This window comes from Rhinolophus sinicus, chromosome 1 (assembly GCF_057876585.1).
Source record: "Rhinolophus sinicus isolate RSI-liver-muscle chromosome 1, RSI-T2T, whole genome shotgun sequence".
In the NCBI taxonomy this organism is placed as follows: Eukaryota; Metazoa; Chordata; class Mammalia; order Chiroptera; family Rhinolophidae; genus Rhinolophus; species Rhinolophus sinicus.
This window is the reverse complement of record NC_142501.1, coordinates 124,772,591-124,795,853: the sequence shown is the minus strand read 5'-3', so window position 1 is coordinate 124,795,853 and position 23,263 is coordinate 124,772,591. Positions and strand designations below refer to the sequence as shown.

The following is a 23,263-nucleotide window of genomic DNA, read 5'->3' as shown; positions in this document are numbered from 1 at the left end:
CAATTAACTTGAAAAACTCTATAAAGGTATAGTTTACAAACAGTAAAATACAGATGCTCCTTGACTTACAGATGGGGTTTTATTCCCATACACCCAGCATAAGTTGAAAATACCATAAGCTAAAAATGCATTTAATACACCTAAGTTACTGAACAGCATAGCTTAGCCCAGCCTACCATAAATGTGCTCTGAATACTTACAGTAATTAGCCTGTGGTTGGGCAAAATCATCTAACACAGTTTTCTACTGTAGAGTACCAGTTGTTTACACTCGTGATGGTGTGGCTGGCAGGGAGCTGCCCAGCCTCACAAGAGAGTGTTCTACCGAATACGGCTAGCCCAGAAAAGATCAAAACTCAAAATTAGAAGTACGGTTTCTACTGAATGTGAACTGCTTTCACACCATGGCAAAACTGAAAAATTGTAACTTGAACCACCTGTATACTGATTTTAAGGGTAGAGGTCAATGAGTTTTGACAAATGTATACACCAAAGTAATCACCATTAAAAAGATAGACAACACTGTTAATCACCCTAGAAAATTCCTCCATGACTCCAATCAACTCCCCAACCCCCAGACCAAGGAAACCACCAATCTGCTTTCTGTCCCTATAGATTAAGTTCTTCCTGTTCTAGAATGTCATATAAAAGGAATTATACAATATATAATCTTTTGTGTCTAGCTTATTTCCTTAAGTATATTGTTTTTGAGATCCAGCCATGTTGCTGAGTGTTTTCGTAGTTCATTCATTTTAATGCTGAGCGGTATTCCATTGTATGGATACATCCATTGTATGATTTAGCACATTGTATGTACTAAAATTTTTACATTTTTACTTATTGATTTGATTCTAGTGATTTTGCTAAAATTTGCTGATTTTTGACAGCATTTTGAAAATATTATTTTTGATTTTACATGTATAGAATCATGTAATTTGTGAGTAAAGCTAATTACAGTTTTTACTTTCCAAAATGCATGCCTTTTCCTTTTTTTTCCTAGCCTTATTGCACATGCTAGGATCTTCAGTACAGTGTTCAACAGAAGTGAAAGCAGACTTCCTTGGCCTTGTTCTTGATTATAGGGAATGTGCTTAGTGTTTTACCATTAATTATAGATTCTATAGGTTTTTCAGACATTCCTCATCAGGTTAAGGAAATTTCCTTCTCCTCAAGTGCTGAGTATTTTTATCATCGGTGTTGAATTTTGTCATGTTTTTCTTCACTTATTGAAATGATATGATTTTTCACCTTTATTCTGTTAATAGGGTCAAAAACATTGACTTATTTTGTTTTTCATAATAAAAATCTTTTTTTCATAATAAAACAATCTTGCATTCCTGGGATAAAACCAAAGATAACGTATTATCTTTTTTATATATTGCTGGATTCAATTGCTACCATTTTGTTAAGGATTTTGTTACACATATTTTCTTGAGAGATATTGGTCTATGTTTTTCTTTTTCCTTGTAACATCTGACTGATTTTGCTCCTAGCTTCATGAAATGAGTTGGGAAGTGTCTTCTATTTTCTGAAAGAGCTTTTCCTTTCAATACTTTAAAGACGTCATCCATTCTCTTCTGACTTAACTTTTGTCTTTGCTGAGAAGTCAGTGTTGGTTCTTATTGTTTCCCTGTACATAGTGTGTCTTTTTTCCCCTCTCTGGCTGAATTTAAGATTTTTCTATTTACTCCTGGTTTTGAGCAAGTTGATTACAATGTGCTTCGGTGAGGTTTCATTAGTGCTTATCATTCTTGGGGTTTATTGAGCTTTTTTGGTCTGTGGATTTACAGCTTTCCTTAGATTTGCAAATATTTCAGCCATAATTTCTTCTAATGTTTTTCTCTTTCCCCTTGACTACTTAACATTGTTTCACAAACCACTAAGTTTTGGTTCATTTTCTTCAGTCTTTTTTCTCTATATACTTCAGTTTGGACAGTTTCTATTTCTATTTTCACATTGACTGATATTTTGTTTTGGCAGTGATGGATCTATTAAATCTATTCAGAAATTGTATTTTTCAGTTCTTAAAAGTTCCACTTAAACATTTTTCATATCTTCCATTTCTTGTCTCGTGTCCATGTCTTCCTCTAAATCCTTGGGAATAATTATAATAGCCATTTTAAAGTCCTGCTGATCTCATTATCCCTGTCATTTCTGGTTGATTTCCACGATGGATTTTTATTTTTTTAAGGTTATGGGTCACATTTCTCAGCATTGTCACATGTCTAGTAATTTGTGATTGAATGCTGGACATACAGTTCTGGATTTTGTTGTTTTCCTTTATAGATGTTGGGCTTTCTCTGGCAGTTGGTTCAGTTAGTTGTGGATCATTTTTGTTTTTTAGAGGTTTGATTGCATTCTTTGTTATGGTAAACCTAGGGTATTTTTTATTCAGGGGCTATTTTAGTCCTAAGACTGAAGCATGGCTCTTCTCTGATCACTACTAATGTCTCACGTGGCCAATAAGGGCTCTTTACTCTAGCTTGTCGAAACATGAACATCTCCCAGCCCTGTGTGAGCTCTGGGAATTTTTTTATCTTACAGCCTCCCTTTTATTTTTTATTTTTTGGCCTGGCTTAGTGGTCTTTCATGCTACACACTTGGCTTATTCAGTAACAGACCCATGGATTTATATAGTTCTTTCTTCACAGAGCTTTCTTTTATTTGGTACTCCAGTCCACGAATTCTAGTTGCTTCAGCTCTCTAAACTTTTGATCTTATCTCCTCAACTAAGATGGTTGTTGCTGTGCTCTGGTTATGCCTTTCAGCGTCATAATCTGAAAAGGGTTCCCAGGCAGAAAGCTGAGTCAACTGTAGGTACAGATCCTTTGTTTCCATTCTCCTAAGGATCACAATCCTGTGCTGTCTGTCCAATATTTAGAAATAGTTGTTTCATACATTTATTTATTTTTCAGTTTTCTAGTTGTGAACAGTTTGAAGGCAAGTATAGTTGCAGTAACCCCCTCATTGCTGGAAATATAAGTTTATTGTAGATGTCATACCTTGATATTTTTATAAAAATAATTCAACAGAAATAATGTTTTTGGCTATTAAAAATTTAATTGTACCAAATAAGTTATCCATATTAATTTCATATAGAAACTAGGAAACTGTTTAAACCTAATTCCATCCACCTCAAAATAGACATATGCCTCACATCCTCAATTTTGATTTCGTAGGTAAAGTCTAAGACTATCAGTCTTTCCAACAGTATAGTTGAACTAATCAATAGTATAGCTGAGCTGTTTTTCCTGCCTCGCAGTGACACTGAACAGTGGTTATACCACAAATTAGGAAGTTTCGTGATGATAGCCAGATCCCAGAACGACTCCTGACCACCTAGGTAAGTTCCCCAGGCTGTAGGGAACAAAGGAAAGGGCACGAGGTCACAACTACATGTTATCTGGAAAAAGTCTCCCCATCTTAGCTGGCCTCTGTGTGAAGGTTTGATTAGGGACTAGCATATTGTATGGCAGCCTAATTGTCAACTCCCATACTAGTTCCATTTATTATGCATGCCTGGTGGGAGAAAATAGGTCTGCTCAGCAAGGGTCAACCTCGTGTGCTTTTCTCAGAGATACACAGTCCCACACCATTACTGTGGATGTCAGAAGATAAATGAGACTGGCATGTTTCTGTGAGGCACTATCTTATAAAAAGACACCTTAAGATAACTATACGGAATTATATCATTTCAAATACAAGGGCTCTGTGTACTGCTATGCTTCTTTTTTATGTTGATGTTTTACCTTCCTCCTCTCATAGGAAGACATAGTAAATTCTCAGTAGTCTTAAAAATGGAACACTGAGTTCAAAATAACCCCATTTTTTATTTATCAGGAAGCAGAATAAGGAGATAGGGACTGAGAAAAAAAAACTGTGGAAATTAGAGAAGGGAGGATGCATCCTTCTCTCTTTAACCAAGTTTCACCTGGCCCCCCAGAACTTGTACTGTCTCTTCCAGAAGCTTGTCTCTCCCCTCAGCTTACAGTGAGTGGCAGAACTGATGTCACTTCTGTGAATATAGGATTACCTTAAAATCCAAGCACTGTGGAATTTTGGGAAAAAAGATGTAGCTCACCATTTTTTTTCTAAATCATACCAGAAAAGGTAATAAATAAAGATAATCATCTTTTGAAGGGAACCTTTGTTAGGTACAAGACCTTCACCTGTTCTCCTTACCATTGCTGCCAGCTAATGGCAGACCCAACTGTTACCTGGGAACGGGAACATAACAATATCAAGTTCCATATATCTTTTGTATCAATTTGTAACTAAGTAGAGAACACATATGATTATCACTGGGAATGAAGGGCATTGTTTAAAGCCAGGGCTTTAAAGTCAATGGGTGTGTCTTTCACACTTACAGGGTGGTGGATACTCCATTTGTTTTTGCTTCATCCAGTGACTGAGAACTCAGCATTTCCAAGAGGTATCTCAATGAACTGAGCATTCATAATACCTGAGAGTGGTTATTACTCTGGAATACTCTACAATCACCAGTGCCTGGAACATACTAGAATCTCACCCGGGAACATTCTAGAATCACCAGTGCCTGGCCTCTGGTCCACACCAATGAAGTCAGACTCTGGCAGTGGTATTCGGGTATCGATATTTTTGTTAAAGGCCTCAGGTGATTCTACTGGGTAGCCAGGATTAAGGACCATACTGTTAGATTGATAATGTGAAACGGGAAAGCAGGGCATGACATGAACAGAGTTTTAACGGTTTTCTTGACCTTCTGCTTAGGTTCCATTTGCCTCCATTGACATTCTTTTTGTCCTGTTGAAATCTACGCACCCACTGTGTCTGTATCAAATTTTTTTTCCTGAGAATAATCCATCATTTCTGAAAATAAAACGCTCAAATAGGATATGCTCTCCAGTCTAGGATTTTCCACTGATTTAATTATCTAATTACTGGAGCTGGCTGCCAAGCACAAAGGATTTCATTCAGTTTCACTATTTTATATAACACAGTTCAAAGAACATTTGAATTTCTAATTCAATTTTTGTTCTTTTGAGACTATGCTACAGAGTTTCATATATCTCTAATGATAGGGCCATAATTGGACTTATAATCACTTTGGGGTTGCACTTCACTTTTGGAGTATATACAATACATATGCTGGAGGAGAACTGGTGCTGAGAGGGCTTAATTATTTTAAACTGTTTTTGTCTTAAATAGACTCCCCTGACTGAAAAGACAGAGGCTTGATGGGGAGGAAAGCTGACAGAGACACAGAATACAAAGACTGAAGTAGAAGCAACAGCAGACAGGTTAGCAAACAAAGTACTTATCTTTCCCCATGTGTCTGCTCTTTAGAACTGCACACACTTCTGAGCTCAAGAGCACATCTGCTCTCTGTTCTTTACGCCCCACAGCCAGAAACGCTGAGCAGTTCTGGGCAATAAAGAAACCCGTGTGGTTAAGAGAGCACTCCTAGACCTTGACTGGAGAGCTTCTTTGTTTGAGAAGCTATGTTTCTGCGATGGAGACAGCACAGTTCAAGGGTTGGAAGGAGTGGCAAGCTGTGGGAGACCCCTCCCAGCCAGTCAGAGGACCAAACAATGCCAGGCACCAACAGGGCGATGCCACAGCCATGCCTATCACAACCTTGGCGTCAGGTTTGCCACAGTTCCACCCCTGCCCCCAAAGCAACAAATGCTCACTTTTGACTATAGTAAGTACTACCATAAAATGATACATTCAGGGATTTTTTTTCTTGTGAGAAGCGACACTTTCCCCATGGCCAGCAGCAGTGTGAGAAGGGGCTTGCCCTCCAGAAACCCTGAAGAACCTGGGAGAAGACAGACCCTCTCTGGCCTGCACATGTGTCATTTGCCTTGCAGATTTACTAAATAATTGGTTGTTAATTATTTTCCGACATTTTTAGAATACAGATATTTCATATAAAACCTGTATTTCCCGATTCTCTTGAAATGTTGAAACATCGAGGAACGCTGACTCTGATTCCATTAGGTTAAGAGCTGGCTGGACCGGAGTGGTGACTGTCATGTGGAGGGGCCACCTTGCCACTGTCCCTCCTCCACTTCACTTGTTAAGTTACCGCCCAGACACTGTGGGTGTTGGACTTTGTCCCCCTGGCACAGACCCTCAGCCCAATCCATACACTTCATTTCATTGCAAAATGTCTTTAAAATTGCAAAGCAAGGAGAAGGGAATGCAGAGGACGGGGAATTTCATTCACAGAGGACATGATTCAGAAGAGGATTTAAATGAATTTGCATGGGAGGCCCACGGTGTCTGGGACGTTGCCTGAGAAACAGAGTAGCCTTGGAGACCTGAGCACTGAGCCGTGTGGTCTGGTCCATCAGCCCTCACAGGCCGTGACAGGGCTTCTGGGCAGGTCTCAGGCCAGCTGCTTTTCTGTTTATTCTCTGGTAGGGAGAGGGCGAGGGGAAATCATCTTCTTAGCTTAATTAGGTGGTGAAAAATGTAGGGCTCATGTGTCTGCGAGCTGGAGAGAGAGAGAGAAGCTGTGGTTTGAAGCCCTCTCCTTGTCGGACCCCACGGGCTACTGAGCTTGCCACACCTGGGCGGCTGTTCCAGGCTCCTGGGCTGGTTTGCCTTTTACCGATGTTTAAACTATGAGCTTCTCAAAGTCAGGGAGGCTGCGTGGGTTTAGTCTAAGCCAGCTCTATATCCTCCACGATCAACCTCCCATCTAAGGCAGGAGTGTGAAGTTGACACACGAAACAGACATATGATATTATGAAGAGAGGCATCGCCCCAGCAACCTCAGTACATCAGATATATGGGATTTGCTCAACAGGGTTTGTGAAATGAAGCGTCATTTTCCCTCTTCTTTGAGTCCCATATAGTTCATATATTCCTTAACAATGGAAAAGGGTACGGAAAACATTATGGAACACACCGTCCAGATAAAATTCAGCTGCTTTTTTCTCAACAAATCACCCACGGTGGCTTCTTTTCCTTGTGAATTAATCTAGTTTAAACTCGTATTTCTAAATACATCATAGTTCCTTGCAAAAAAAGCTTAGCTGACTGTCGTACCATTGTGCCTGCCCACTGGGGAAAAGCAAGGAGCTGAAACACTAGGCAGGAAGTCTTAACTGGCTGTTAGAATGTTCCATGGGGCTCCTCTGCTTTTAGCCGTCCTCCGGAAAATAGATGTTTAGTGCTGTTTTTCATGTGTAAAAGTGTGCATAGCTTTAAAAAAGTGGTTATACATGGACCACAGTCGCAGTGGAAAGCTCTAGACCAAGACTATATGTGTGAGAGCGAAAACCATGCCTTTCTGATTCTACTATTCAGGTGTTCAGTTCACGGAAAAGATGGTGGAAAGAACCCTGGCAGGTGCTGTGGGACTAGGGATGTGGGACGAGGAGAAAGCTGACTTTGGGCAAGTAAGACAGAAAACATCGCCCCCAAGGAACACAGTCTGTACCTGGAGCTGTCGCATCTGCTGGAGCTGGAGCCGGAGTTCAGCCACACTGCGCCTCATATCCAGCAGGCTCATGTGGATGGCCGAGGGGCCGGCAGTCAGGGGCTGGCTCGTCGGCCCTGAGGACTCCAGGGTGCTCAGAGTCTTCCCGCCGGACACGTGGGGCGCTCCTATGAGAAAAGAGCAGCAAACAACCTAAGAATGCCAGAAAGGAGAGTCTAAGCTAAGTCCCATCCCAATACAGATGACGGGTAACTCTAAAAATGCCTACTTCCTTCATTGTGAATTAAAAAAGAAAAAAACTATGTCGTCATCTAAATGGCAAAAATAAGGAATTGAGTTTAAATAAATTATGGAAACTTCATGCAGTATTATAACGTGTGGTCTGTAAAAATCTTCTAGAAGTTTAGTGCCAAAGGAAGGCAGATCAGTGCAGTATGTAACACAGCTAGCTTTCTGTCTGTCTGTCTGTCTGTCTGCCTCTCTCTATCTATATTTAAATGTACAGGTTTGCACAGAGAATAGATGTATATACCAAAACAAAGTATTAACAGTATCTCCAGCTGGTGGTATTCCATGAGTTTTACACTTTTTACACTGCTTTTTGTATTTTTAAATCTGCATAGTGAATATCTATAATTTTATAGCAGAAAAATAATTTTAAAATTCTGGGACCTAACACAGAATGCTTCCATGACTATTTCCTGCAGGCAGATGTATCCCAAGAAATGCACTTAATTCTGGGCAGAGATTTGGCCGATCACCAAGGGGAAACCAGTAAGAACTGAATACGTTCCTGAATCCTTTCAGGTTTCCAGACCAAAAGAAGCAGGACCTCTGCCCACATCTTTAGTAAGAAAATCAGATGAGATGTGAAAATTCGTTAGGCGAGGAATCAAAAAGGCAGCAGAAAGAAACTCTTCCTAAATAGTTTTCTAGCTGCCATAAAGTTTGGCGTCTCGAGTTCAACTTATATAAGCCTAAAATATTTTCTAAGTCCATCTGGGAAGGGCCTGATTTGAACAAGTTTGCTTTAAGAATGACTCAGAAAGGATCCCAAGGAGCTCTTACAGGATGAGCATGGTATAGGTATCAAAAGAAAGTACTATTTCCTTTTTGGGACAATGTGATTGTATGGAACACGCCCCCAGAGAAGAAGCCTCTCCTCTCTCTCTCTCTCTCTCTCTCTCTCTCTCTCTCTCTCTCTCTCTCTCTCTCTCTCTCTATATATATATATATATATATATATATATATATATATATATATATATATATATATCCCCACAACCCCCACCCCCTGAAGGGGCTCTCTTTCCTGTACAGGACAAAATGGAAGGTTGCAATATGTCGGGCTGGACTTACATGACAGAACCCTGTCATTACTTTGCATACTGTGGAGTCCTTACAGCACAGTGGCCTGTCTTTCCATCTTGACTCAGCAACCATGGGAACCTTTCCTTTCCCAGCACCCGCAGCCTGGCAAGCCACACAGGCTGCTACCATGGGCTATAGGTGGTGTGCCAGGGAGCGCTGGAGAGCCTCACAACAGTCCTCTTAATGCTTGGCCTCAGCAACACCAACGGATGGCACACCAAGTCCTCACCTGGATAGAACCGGTCTCCCAGGCCTCTCATGGTCCGGTGGGGGAAGTCCAGGGAGCAGACCAGAAAGCATTTTAAGGATTTCTAAAGGAACGCTAGCGAAGCGGACAGTGAGCTTTTTATTACAGTAGTACCTCGATTTTTGAACATCTCTGTTGACGAACATTTTGGTTTATGAATGCCACAAACCGGAAGTAAATGCTTCGGTTTTCGAACACGACTCAGAAGTCGGTATGTCACACAGCTTCCTCTGAGTGCAAGATCCTGTGGCCTAGCTGTTGGCTGTTTTCGAATGTTTAAGAGCTCATGGATTATGGTCGAAAACCAAGGTACCCCTGTATTTCTTATGAGCCTAAATGGTCACTCCCATCATCACTACGGCTCTGAGCGACTTTTGGGAGCTCAACACCCTCAAATCAAAATCACCCTCAAAAAAGCAAGATTTGCCATCTCTGCAATTGTTCCAAAGAATATTCACCAACTGGGAAGGTCTTCAGTAAAAGGACATCCAGTAACATTTCCGAAAACAACATCATGTGAGAATTAACATAGCATCTTCAAGATCAGGTATTCTGAGGGAATCACAATAAATGGGAAGTTTTTCTTTTAGAATTCGTCAAGTTACTTTATCATGACTCATACAGACAGGCATGTGGTACATGTATGCACACACACATGCACACACACACATAGCCACCATACAATATCATTTGTACAAAAACAACTAATAGGCATTTCTCCAACAAAAATGACACTGTGCTAGAGACCTGCCTACCTCCCGTTTGTAATAAGAACCGTTCTGCTAATTCCTCAGCCACATGAAGGCACACATTCCTCCTTAATCGATTAGCTCCCTCTCCTTACACACTCTGAGGGCACCAGGGCACCTCACCAAACTTCTGCATGGAGGACATGCTTCAGTCTACATGCCATCTGTTAGCGTTGAACGCCAATGACTGGTTTTACAAAACATCTTTCACAACCAAATTTCTTTATGGAATCTATACTCATTTATAAAAATTTCTTCATCTGTAACTTCTTTTATTATAACTAAAATTTGTTTCTAACTCCATCATTCACTGAAATAGCTCTTTATATTGTGGCCAACGGTCAGTTGTTGACCCAACTGATGCTGAGCTGACGTGACATCTCCTTGGTGTGACACTGGGCTTTGTCAGTCACTTCTGTCCTTTTTAGTTAATTTGAAACTTTCCTGTCCCTCGTCTTCTTACCTCTCTGCTGCTCCAACTTGGTTAATCTCTTTTCTAATTTCTTCCTTGGCCAAAGTTTTAAATCCTGGCCTGTTCTGTCCTGGGCCTGCTTCCCCTCTCACTGGACATGTTTTCTAAGTAAGTCACTTCCACCACCACCACCTGCCAATGTCTCCCCTATCTTTGTCTCCAGCACACAATTCTCTTCAGATCCACATACAAATACCTTCACCTCACTACAGGACTTTTCTACAACTAGGTCAGATCACTATGTCTACTCATATTCCCCAGACCTCTTTCTGTCTCTATAGGCTTGTTTTTATTTTTATTTCTTTTCAAAGGGAAATGAATCCCTTCAAAAATCAAAATTTATTATAAAGCTATAGTAATTTTAAAATTATAACACTGGTTCAGGGACAGACACAACCAATCCATGTTCAGAATGGAATCTAGAAATAACCCAAGTATCTACAAGTATTTAGTTTTTCATAGGGTGATGTCGGAAAACAAATAGTAAAAAATCTTAGTTGAGCTAAATAGCTAAATCCTATGAAGAAAAACATAACAAAGATGGATTCCTACCTCATTCCTTTCATCAAAGGAAATTGCATATAGTCAACTATTAATCCAATGCTAAAATAATTAACAGTATCATAGCAAATTGAGTATACTAAAAGAATATCTAAGTAGATCAAACATCATTCTATAAATGGTGGCATTTTTGTCTGTTTTGTTCACTAAGGTATGATGCCTGACACACCTTAGTTGTACAATAAATATTTGTTTGATGAACACATGAATCATAGATCAAAATATTAATAAAGATAAAAATTACATAAGAAAATATGAATAATTTTTTTTTACTCGTTGAATTAGGAATGTCTTCCTCATTATTGCAGGAAGTTCAGAAACCACAGGGGGAAAAATAGATTAATAAGCCTGGTGAAGTGAAAATTAATCTTCTCCACTCCACAAAAATTCTCATATATGAAAGACATACAGGAAAGGCAAGACGAACCTTTTTACTATTTAAAAAGTTATTTACTAATCAATCCTAAAACACCAATAACCCAACAGAAAATTAGCAGAAAGTAGTAAATAAAGAATACACAGATAAATGAGTACAGATTATAGGCTTGTTTTTAGTCAGTGGCACTATTATCCATGCAATTATTTAAACCAGAAACCTGGAAATCATTTTCAGTATCCACTTCCTAGTTGTGTGACCTTGGCTAAGTAATTTAACCTCTCTCCCAGTCAGTTTCCTCATTTGTAAAATGGATATAAGGGTTATTGTGTGAGATAATGGAATAAGCATGTGTACACAGCTTAGGCTGGTGTCTGGCACAGAGGAGGCCCCCCACCCCCCACCCCGCTGCAGTCAGCTGTGATAATTATTTCTCTATGCAGAGTGGGCAGGAGGAGCCTCTGTCAGCCTCCCCTTCTCACCTGGAGTGTCAGGAGGTGCCGAAGGCTGGGGGGTGGCAGCAGCAGGCTGAGATCTACAGGCAGAAACCTCAAAATCTACGAATGGAGCTGGATCTGGTGGGTGGGGACCCTGAATGGTAAACGAGTTCCCCTTCAGATTAGATTCACAGGACATAGGATCTGCTCTCCACACCCACATGGGGCGTGTTGCATTCTGTTCTCAACATGCCCGACAGAGTAAGGGGTGTCACCGTGTACTTTGTGCTCAGAACCTTGCTCCTTTTTATGCCCTTCACCCTTTCCAGGCAATGGCCTCCCTTTCTCCTACCAAGTCACTCAGGTCATTTGCTACAGTTGAGTATACCTTAATATGAATCTTATTAAATGCATATTTGATGTGAATTGAATGTGTCCTATTGTGATGTAAAAAAAACATGAGGTTGGCCAAACTGGCTGTGACTCTTACTAGCTGTGTAGTTAATATCTTCCTTACAGGGTTATGTGTGTTAAATGATATAATACACAGTAAAAAACACGTAGTATGCCTTCAAAATGGGAGGTTCCTTCTGCTCTCTTATATCCACAGTAAACCAAATATTCCTAAAGTAATAGGAAGTCTGGGTTTCCCTGTTTCATTTACCGTTGGCCAAATGAACTCTTTGACTTCTGAATTAGTCCATGTACTTGTCTACAGAACAGGCATAATACCTCTTGTCTTATAGCTTACTTCCTAGGATTCTGGAAGAATTAATATATATTGTGCACTGTACAGGGCTGCTATGGCAACGAAAGCCCTATAGACCACATCTAGCCCTGACACATTAAATAAAATGAGAAAGACCAAACTCAGCAGAGACACGGGGGAGCAAACACACATACATACATGCCTGTTGCTGGTGGCATTGCAAATTGGTTCAGCCTTTCAGAAGAGAAAACTGGCAGCGTGTAACCAGAGATACTCAACTGTTTGTCCCTTTGGACATACTGATTCCACTTGGGGAAACACATCGCAAGGAAATTACACCTGCTCCTTCCCCCATGCTCCAAAAGAGGCATTTACAAAAGTTTTCAAAACACATAAATGAAAAAACCTATATATATATATTTAAAGGGACTGGGGCACCTAAATACAAAAGAATGAAAAAAAAAAAAGGACAAGTGAGTGGACCATGTGGATGTGTGTCACATGTGTGGAAGTGCGTCTAGTCTTCGTATCTGGAATATAGGAGTAACGATTATTATCCTGTCCCACGAGGACATGTCAGGAGTTAATGAGTTCATGCATGAAAGCACCTACAACAGTACCTGGCACATAGGAAACACTCACTAAATGTTTCCCATGATGATGATGATGATGTCACCAGAAATGGAAAGGAATAAAAGAATAGAAAACAGCATGTACATATTATTTAGAACAATGATGTCCAATGATAATTATTTCTAGACTTAATAACAGGAATGGAAAGTTTTGGTGCTCAGTAGGTTCCCTCTGTTCCCGGCAACTTTATTGAGATATAACAGACATACCACTGTGTGACTCTAAGGTGTACAACAGGTTCATTTGACACCCTACATATTGCAATATGATTACCACGGTGGTGTTAACTAACACATCCATCATAGCACATAATAACCATTTCCTTTTTTGAGGTGAGAATATTTAAGACCTACTCTCTTAGCAACTTTCAAGTATACAGTTCAGTATTATAACCTATAGTCACCATTGCTGTACATTAGATTCCCCCAACTTACTCATCTTCTAACTGGAAGTTTGTATTTTTTGACCAACATTCCCCCATTCCCCCACCCCCCAGCCCCTGGTAACCTCCATTCCACTCTCTCTTTCTACAAGTTCAATAGGTTTTTTTTTTAAGTTTATAATAGATCAGAAAATAAATGAATGAATAAGTATCTCCAAAACAAACCGGCACTTGCTCTGAAAACAAGTTTAGCAATTTCTGTGAAATAATTCTCTGACTGCCGCCAAGGTCACTGATTGATTTCTAAGTAAACTAACAAACCCCATGAGGACTGGGAGCACTGGAAGACCAGCCCTCCTGGCTTTACAGCTGAATTCCCTGTACGTAGCTAGTGGGACACCAGGACTAACAAGGGTCTCCACTGAAGTCCCAAATTCTGTCCATTCAACCATGCAGCGTAACACTCTGTGGCTTCCCCAAATTAGAGGTTTCATCCAACTTGGAACATGCTTCCTGTGTAATTCAGTAGCTGAACATGTCCCTGGTAATGTTTTTTTATTTCTTACCCAGGGGGAAGACAGACCTTCTATTTTTGAGAGAGGCTTGCCTTGAGCCTGCAGCATAAGACGTACATTAAATATACTTGGACACTAGTCAACGCCCCTGGGAATATAATTGGGGGAATGTTGGCATTTAAAAAGCAGGCCCTGCATTGTATAGAGCTAGGTGAGTACTGATGAATAACTATGATGTACACCCGGAATTAATATAATATTGTATGTTAGCTATATTTTAATAAAAAGTCTTAAAAAAAAAAAAAGCAGGCCCTGGTCCAAGGATACCTTCTTCCCCCACCTTGACCACTGGTGGCTCCCTGTCAGCTCTCATCCCTTGTCACTCACTCCCATACTGCAGGCGGGCTGCAGTCCTTCCCCAGTGTAGAACCTTCCACCGGGCTTCACTTTGCACTGAGAACATTATGTAAATTCCTTACCATGGCATTTGCACATTCTTTTCCCTCATCCGGGGCAGCTCTTCCTCTCCCCCTTCACTAACCTAAGTCCTCTTTATCTTTCAGGACTTTCAGTTTGTGTCTCTTCCCCAGGGAAATGCCCTTGGTCTAGGTTAGACCTGTCAGTTAAACATTCATCCTGCACTTTTTCTTAACACTCGACACACTTGTTCCATATCCATTTCCTTACAGGATTAGGAATTCTCGGCAGGCAGCTGTGTCTGAATCACGCCCACTCTCCTTGTCAAGTACAGGTGCATATATATTTGTTGTATGTTATCCACATCAATGGATAAATGAATGAATAGGAAATAAATGATTAAAGGCTAAAGGGAGCAGGGAAGTTGTGACAGTGCAGGGCATTATCCGGGAAGCCCCACACCAAATAGGTGACCTAGGGGAAGATTAAATATTTTTGAAACAACCAGAGCTCATCAACGGTAGCCTCAGGCCACCTGGAGCTCCAAACAACACTTACCTGCACTGTCTGTGTGGTTCTTATTGGCTGTAGTTTTCATCACTTTCTCACTGAATAAAAGAAAAAGAGAGTCAGCCATATAGTTCCCTAAATGCCTTTCCCCCCCTTCCATTCATTATTCTAAGCAATTAGCAGCAGGTAGTGATGGTATCAAGCAATGAGGATATTTTAGCATCAGCACCACTATTGGCCGGGACGGAAAAGGCTTCCCAGATGTGATCTGACACTGCTGGTGGAATGCAGCTGGTGGGCACTCATGACTTTCAGATGACTGTGGAAGTGGACACGTGTGGATGGTGGCTGCAAGCACTGCACAGTGGTCCATGAAGCTACATGCACTGGGAAGCCCATTACCTTCTTGGGCCAAAGGGTTACCTTCGACCAAGAATTACCAGAAGGAAAAAAAACCGAACAAACAAACTATGATTCAGAGAGATGTGATTATTTTCAGCCTTGAAATGATTACAAGAAAACGGATTTGAATGAATGAAATATCTTAATGATTAAAGAGAAACAGATTGAATTATTTTCAATTGGTTTGCTTTCTTCTTTTTACCTAGATGCATCTTTGCTATAACTTGTAATGGGCCCTTTAAAAAGCGCAGACTGAACAAGGCCAGTTAAACTGGCAATCTGTTTCTCCATGGCTTGCATCCTCTCTCTGTAAAACAAGAGAATTGTTTGTTAAAGCTTTATTGACTTTCAGGTTTGTTCAGGTGAGTGCTCACCTGACGGCTAGAGAAGGTATCACCTAGTAGGCCATCCAAGTGCACCTCCCAGGCTCTGGCAACGTGAAGGACCTGCAAATCCCCACTGAACTGAAGAGTCAATGATCACAGTTTAGTATTAACGCAGCTCAGCAGAGGCCTTCCTGGAAAACTGAAAAGCGTTTCCCTTGGAAATAATTCTGTTTGCACGTAGTATTTTTGAGAATTTCTGCCCTGCTTTTCAATTTTACCTCTGGCACCAGTGCCGTCCATGGCCAGCTGTGGCCTGGAGGCATAGAGTTCTACCGTGTTTCCCCAAAAATAAGACCTAGCTGGACAATCAGCTCTAATGCGTCTTTTGGAGCAAAATTTAATATAAGACGTGGTATTTATATCATATCATATCATATCATATCATATCATATCATATCATATCATATCATATCATATCATTACCCAGTCTTCTATTATAGTAAAATAAGACCGGGTCTTATATTAATTTTTGCTCCAAAAGATGCATTAGGGCTGATGGTCCGGCTAGGTCTTATTTTCGGGGAAACACGGTAAACTGTAATCCTCAGCTGGGGGAGGGGGGCTGCTGGCTGGTTTTGGTGTAAACGATGATGTTTGTTCTGTGTGGAGTAAAACTTGTTTATCATTTGAGAGCAATGCAAATGAATGTCTCTTAAGACCATGGAAAAATATGATTGAAATCAATGTCTGACTTGGGGGTGAATGGTGCTCAATCTAACCTCATAGGCATTTTAATCTGGGGCTTTTATTGGGTCAAACAGGAAACAAACTGGTCACGTCAAGAAATGAATGAGGGGCAGCCCAGTTGGTTCAGTGGTTTGAGCGCAGTGCTCGTAACACCAAGGTCGCCAGTTCGATTCCCACATGGGCCAGTGAGCTGCGACCTCCACAACTAGATTGAAAACAACAACTTGACCTGGAGTTGAGCTGTACCCCCCACAACTAGATTGAAAACAATAACTTGACTTGGAGCTGACGGGTCCTGGAAAAACACACTGTTCCCCAATATTTCCCAATTTTAAAAAAAACAACAAGAAATGAATGAAAAATCCTTCCAATTATTTACTGTGCACAGATACCCTACCTCTCTTTTCAGGGCTTTCTAATTCTTCATCACAATTCACCTGGCTTTTGAAGTAGGCTCACATCTCTATGCCTCAGGCAATGGCAGTTTCACAGAACTATAACCATTATTTTCAACACATTATACAAACAACATCACAACAAAGTGGCCTCCCTCTACTGACTCGGTGCAGAGGGTATCACGTATGTCATGGCCTGTGAATTCAGTAATGCTTATTTGGTAGCTTAAAACAATAAAGGGAGTGAGGGGAGGGCAGTTTGAATAGTGTGGGCACCTTGTCTGCCATAGCACCCCATGAGCAGGTGTCTTAGCGTGAGCTTGAGACAGAGAAGTGACCCCGATGTTCAGTGCAGGTCTCAGTCCCACCGACCTCTCAGAGTGTGAGCAATGGTGATTCCTGTGCTTCAAACAGCATATTCATACATTGTGGCTTTTACATATGTGCCGACTACTTTATCTGGTACCCAATGGGAAAAAATCATGGCAGCCTGTTCTTTCTCTGGAAAAAAGTAACTGGTTAAGTTGGACTTATTGAGAGATGAGATTTCTGTATCTTGAACTTCATGGAAATCAAGAGGACTTTCAAGGATAATTTTGTCCATACACAACTTTTGGGCCCTGTGTTTTGCCTTTGGAATATAACCCTTGGTTCCATATGAAACATTGGGCTTCTGATTTCAGAATTCCATGCATTTTCATAAGTTTAAAATGGATGGTTCTGTCACAATACTGAGTTTATTAGATGTAAGTCACATGTCTGGATAGTTAATGGTTGTAAACCCACTAAGGACAAAAAAAACAGTTTAAGTATTAATAGTATGATCTCTTTGCTCTAATAGTGTGGGAAGGAGAAACCTTAAGAAGTGGGAGTGGAAATACATCTCCATCTCCATGAAGTGACTTTGCAAATATTTCCAGGCATGGCCGTGAATGCTAAACCTCTGAGCTGCAAAGCATTTTCATTTACACCTGTGCTCCTGGCCGCCTCTCTGCCATAAAAGAATGCATGTGCCAAAAGAGAAACTGGTGAGAAATTCCACTCAAGAAAGCGAGTTAGCAAATACCCAGTGAAAATCCCAAGTTTATCAGACCCAAGTTGCAATGGCATCTCAGAAACGATGGATTGATGGCTGGTCATTCACACAAATGGGCGCTTGGGAAATGCATGACTTCCACAGGGACCTGCTCAGTGCTGCATGGAAGTTGTCCAGTGCCCCGTTCTTCCCTCAGTACTGCCGAAGTCAAACTCATGACCTAGAGCCAAGGTGTACTCAGAGCTACCTCGAGATATACCAGTTTACTGCTCTTATTCACGCTTAGGCAAATGCAAAGGACTTCTTAAAAAAAAAAAAGCAGCGTGACTCTTTCAGGGTCAAGACAGCTTTGGTTAGGGAGAAGCTTAGGGTTCACTAAGCGTGAAGCTAGAGTGCAGGATAGGAAGGCATGGTGACAACCTAACCACACACAGATGACAGTACTATGATAAATGTAAGAAACAGGTAAGTCTACAACTGGAGAGAGTAAGTGAGAATCTGATAGGAGGGAAAGGGCAGAAGGAATCCAACACTGGCTTAGGCACAATCCTGATTAGGGCTAAATCAGTGTTCCTTCTGATCCCTCGCTGGTCCACAGCTTTCAACAGCTGGTCTAACAAAAGAGAGCAATGAAAAACCAAAACAAAGCACCTGGATCATTCCAAATTCAGGACATTGATCTGCAACTGAATCATCACTGTGGTTACAGTTGTACAATGTCACAGCACAGGTTGGGTCGTCTGCACACGGGCGTCCATAGGGTGGCATACCCACCCCTGGCATTTCCCTTGGCTGGGCAGGTACTTGGCTTCTTGCCGCGCTCCCCCCAGACAATGTTTTTAGGATACAGAGAAAGACAGCCCCCCAAATAGCACCCCACTCTCCTCACTCCTCAGGGATGATACTGACAGTGCACCATGGCCTGCGGTGAGAGTCTGGATGCTCTGGAGGAAAGGCCCCATATTCAGTCCAGGCATCCACACCCTGGGTTCTCCTTTTTGTATCTGTGAAGGTAGTGAATGCTCCCCCGGGTGGCCTCCTCTAGGCTACGTCACCGGTGGGGCCACCAGGAAGGAGACGTGATCTCTCAGAGACTTGCGAGTTCAGGACACTTGAGCCTGACGTTCGAGGGGGGCAGTTCTCTCCCACTGCCCAGGAAACAGTGGGGCCTGTGCGTGACTGAGCATCAAGCCACTGACCACACATGCCGTGTTCCACCATCGTGGCCAAACCACCTGATGAATATACAACTAACTCTTTGACACATTATGAGAAAATGATTTGCCTCCTATTTAATCGTCCAAGTATTTCCGGTTTCAGGATTCATTTGAGGGAGATTATCTGATTTCTAAATTCATAAATAAGGATTGTCTTTCCATTTCATGGTTGGTAATCTGGAAACAATTTTATGGTTTAACTAAATTACAGCAACTGGAAACTTACACATGATGAAATATTATGAAGTCCATTTTAATGAAAAAGAGAAAGAGAAACATAGTGAAAGAGGAGAAATTGTATACGACCCTGTCATTTTATCACAGGGGCAATTTTGTATGATAATCATTAGACTATTAAAGACACTTTAGCTGATTCTTGCCAATACCACTTGGTTCAAGGTATTACAGGACTGGTATAATTACTGTTGAAAAGATGGTTTTAAAAGTGATTTCATAAACCATTTTCTATCATTCCATGAACCGTATTTATGTGATTAGTATATATGGTTAACTAGTCACTTAGTGCCATAAGTCAGCCTGGCTAAATGAATCTTCTCAGAGCCCACGCATATTATTAATAAAAATTCAAGTTCAATCCCGGGAGGATGCTGATCCCAGTATATGAATCCCTGCTGCTACAACCAGCTTTCCTGCAAGCTCATCTGTGAAGACTGCTCATGGTCTGCTCTCTCTGTCTTCAGAGTTCAGAGAAGGAAAAAAAAAAAGGGCATTTAGGGGAAATATTTTCAGCCAGTAATTCCATTTATACAAATTTTTTGATTCAAGTTTTCACCTTCAACAGTTTTTGCCTCTGGGACTTGTCTTTGTACTGACCGAGGCCTCATTAAACCTGAATTAAATCCTTATCATTGTCTATCTGCATAAATTAATGGCTATTAAAAAACAAGTCAAGGCCATAACAAGTATAAGACTGGTAATTCCCCTATAATGGAGCCCTCAGGCTATGTTTTTAAATATCCAAAGCACATGCTGGGGAGCTGACTGAAACCAGCCATCAGAGCTGATAGGATTGGTTAGGCCCCAGTCAGAGGCATTCACCGTCCCCACCACTTACCCAGTGGTGCGGGATAGTCAGTAATAACCGTAGTAACCAGGGCTGGCATTCTGCGCGTCCTTACTAGGTGGTCCCTCAGCTCAATTCCAGTTCTAATAGTTTGTGATTTTTTTCGGTTCCTGCTCATTCTCCGTCATCTTTCTCCCCCCACCAGAAAAGTGATAAATGGGTCACCAACAAATATTTTTGAGCATTTAATCTGTTAGGCAAGGCTCTAGCGGCTGTGGACACAGCAGTGAATAAAGTATCTTCATTAAGCAGTATCTTCCTTTCACAAAGTCACTCTCCCACTCCCACCCTCCACCCTGCCCCAGGGGGAAAAAATCTATGTGAACTAAAACTCTTTAGTCTTGGAAGTGCCAAAGGCATTTTCCAGAACTGAATAGTGAACAGTCTTACAGTTAGGCTATGCCCTTGTTTGCTTATGCCCTGACTCTCGGGTATGAAGGAAAAAAAACAAAGTAATTAAAGACACTGTTTTCAGATGAGTTCAAGAGAACACTGGAATTCAAATTATCTCAATTTGTGGTAAAGCTTCAAATAGGACTCTGAGCACCAAACTTTCTATTTCTGCCCAACTTTAACCTATTGGTGAAAGAACGGTGTAACTAAAAACATTCTTCCAAAAACTCCCAACAAATGTAACTTCTCATCGAAATACCCAGATTTATTGAGGAAATAATGACGGAGTTGGTGGTGACTGAAATGGGGCTACAGTACTTTGTATGCATTAATATTGCCCCTCTACCACTGCACACCCCTTAGGGGTAACGACCATGTCTTTCACTTTTCCTTACATTTGCAGCCCTTAGATGAGGACTTGGTACACAAAGGATCATTACGAAATATGGTTCATAACCCTGACCCCGAAGGCTGCTGTCCCTCCTCTTCCCCTCTGCTCACGGAGAAGTTTGTGTATGTTCTCTGTTCCCTATCGCCGCTCCACTCCATTGTCTATCCAACCTCTCAACATCTCCCTGCTTCTGAATTCTGAATTACTCATCTGTCAGTTTCCTAGTGCCATTAGAGACCAGGCCTCAGATTATCCACACCCCCATATTCCCAATTACTATGTACAGATGTGAAAGGACAGTGAAGAGGGCTGAAGGAAAAAGATTAATTCGTTTGAAATATGGTGTTGGAGGAGAGCTCTGCGGATGCCGTGGACCACCAGGAAGATGAACAAGTGGGTCCTAGAGCAAATTAAGCCTGAAACATCACTGAAGGAAAAATGAGAAAACCGAAGCTGTTCTACTTCAGGCACATCATGAGGAGGCAGGGTTCTTTGGACAGGACAATAATGCTGGGAACAATAGAACACAGCAGGGCAAGAGGAAGACCAGACGTGAGATGGACTGGCTCCATAACGGAAGCCACAGGCATGGAGTCTACGGGAGCTGAGCAGGGCTGCTGAGGACAGGACACTGGGCATCACTCATTCATAGGGTCACCAGGAGACAGCGCTGACTCAATAGCACGTAACACACACGAGTTTCCTGCCAACATCTAGAAAGTTCCCTCACATCCCTGGATAACTTCAGCCTGGGGCCTCCTGTCTGTCACACCCCAGTCCATCATCATTTACAGCTTCAATATCCATGCTGATACCCTTTTAAAAGTGTGGCATTATAGATCCTCAAACTCTTCTGCAAAGACATACACTGACCTTAAATTCTTACTTGGCATAATTTTATTACATAGATCCGAAACTTCAAAATCTTCTTTAAGGTAGCAATCTTCGGTTGTCTTTCATTCTCTTATTAACACAAACCAGCTCCTTACCTGCCTCTTGCATCCTTACCTCTTTCATTCATCTCATCATCAAGACTCTCTGCGAATTCCTTTTAATTTTCCTGTTCCTCTCCCAGCCCCAGGTGGACCACACACATTCTCTCCCATCCTGACTGGATTTTTTCGGGTCTGGCCTCTCTCTCAGCCTTGCTGAGCCTATGCCGGGCTGACTTCGCTTTCTGACTGATGGAGGAGGGAAATAAATGAGAAGAAATGGCCCCTTTGTGTCCCTCCCTCTATTTCTTCCCCCGTCACTTCCTCTTGGTGGCACTTCAAGGAGACAGAGTGTGGAATCCTCTCGTCAGGCAACCAGGTTTCCCCCAAGTCAGGAAAGAGACGATGACCAAAGCAAAGGTATTCATGTGGAATGCTCTGTATTTCACTTATGATCCATGAAGATACACACACTGAATGACAACTGCAAAGCAATAGGCAAAAATGGAGCCCCATTTACGGGGATCTGGGGAAAAAAGCCATTTCTAAACTTTCTTCATAAATTCACCAAGGCATTGAGAGAACGAATGTTTATAATGTGATATGAAGGGAAATACTATGGAATGATGGTACTCCCTGTAATAAACAGTTCTTCACATATTGTAACTGATGCTGTTTACCCTAAATGTCTTAGTGATGTTCGATTACCCGTAATTTCAATTCACCAGTCCCTGCTGAGTGTGAACACTGTGACAGCCCCGGGGGTGACTGCTGCCAGAGTCTTTCTTCTCGGCCCCAGGCTTCAGGTGACACAGCTCAGTGGGCATAGGTGGCTGGATTCTGTGGTGTGGGTGTGCTTAGTGGTCAAATGCTCATGGATGATGGAGACAGAGCAGGGGAAGAGCTACTCCTCCTGAGAGAAGACATGAGAATGAAGCTGAAGAAAATGATAGGATTTAGTCAAAAGGAGAAGAGGAAGGAGAAGAGAGTAGAACAGAGTGTTCTAAGTAAGGAGAGCTTAAAGCAAAAGCAGAAGCATTAGTCTAATACAATTTAATGGAAACAAAACACTGGACCAGAAATTAACCCTGATTTATGCTCTGATTCCAGAGGTGGGTGGGGAGCCCAGGCAGGAGGCCATTGCAGCAGATTAGGTGAGAGTGGTGGTGGCTTGCACCAGAGTCACGGAGTGAGGTCAGGAGCAATGTCTGGAGTTAGGAAATCTCTGGATATAAAACTAACATCATTCTCTGGTGGCAAACGGGGACTGTGAGAGCCAGCAATCACGATGACATCAAGGTATTTGACCTAAGTAATGGATGAATGAAGTTGTCATCCCTGAGATGAAAAGATACTGTGTTTCCCTGGAAATAAGACCTAGCCAGACAATCAGCTCTAATGCATCTTTTGGAGCAAAAATTAATGTAAGACCTGGTCTTATTTTACTATACTATAATATTTTACTATACTACAAGACTGGGTCTTAATATAATATATAATGTAATATAATATAATACCGGGTCTTATATT

General features: G+C 41.5%; 1 protein-coding gene across 29 annotated transcripts in view; it reads right to left on the bottom strand.

Annotated features, from left to right (window-relative positions):
- The window catches only part of KIAA1217 (KIAA1217 ortholog), a 753,165-nt gene that overhangs the window by 32,062 nt on the left and 697,840 nt on the right, over positions 1-23,263 (bottom strand). For 20 of the 29 annotated variants that reach the window (XM_074324916.2, XM_088789215.1, XM_088789195.1 and 17 more), the window contains 3 exons: positions 15,415-15,519; positions 14,859-14,908; positions 7,432-7,598 (listed from right to left, as the gene is read on the bottom strand). In XM_074324916.2, the coding sequence (XP_074181017.2) occupies positions 7,432-7,598; positions 14,859-14,908; positions 15,415-15,519 (322 nt within the window). The remainder of the gene's footprint in view (positions 1-7,431; positions 7,599-14,858; positions 14,909-15,414; positions 15,520-23,263) is intronic. The other 9 variants (XM_088789201.1, XM_088789203.1, XM_088789234.1 and 6 more) reach the window with 1 other exon arrangement.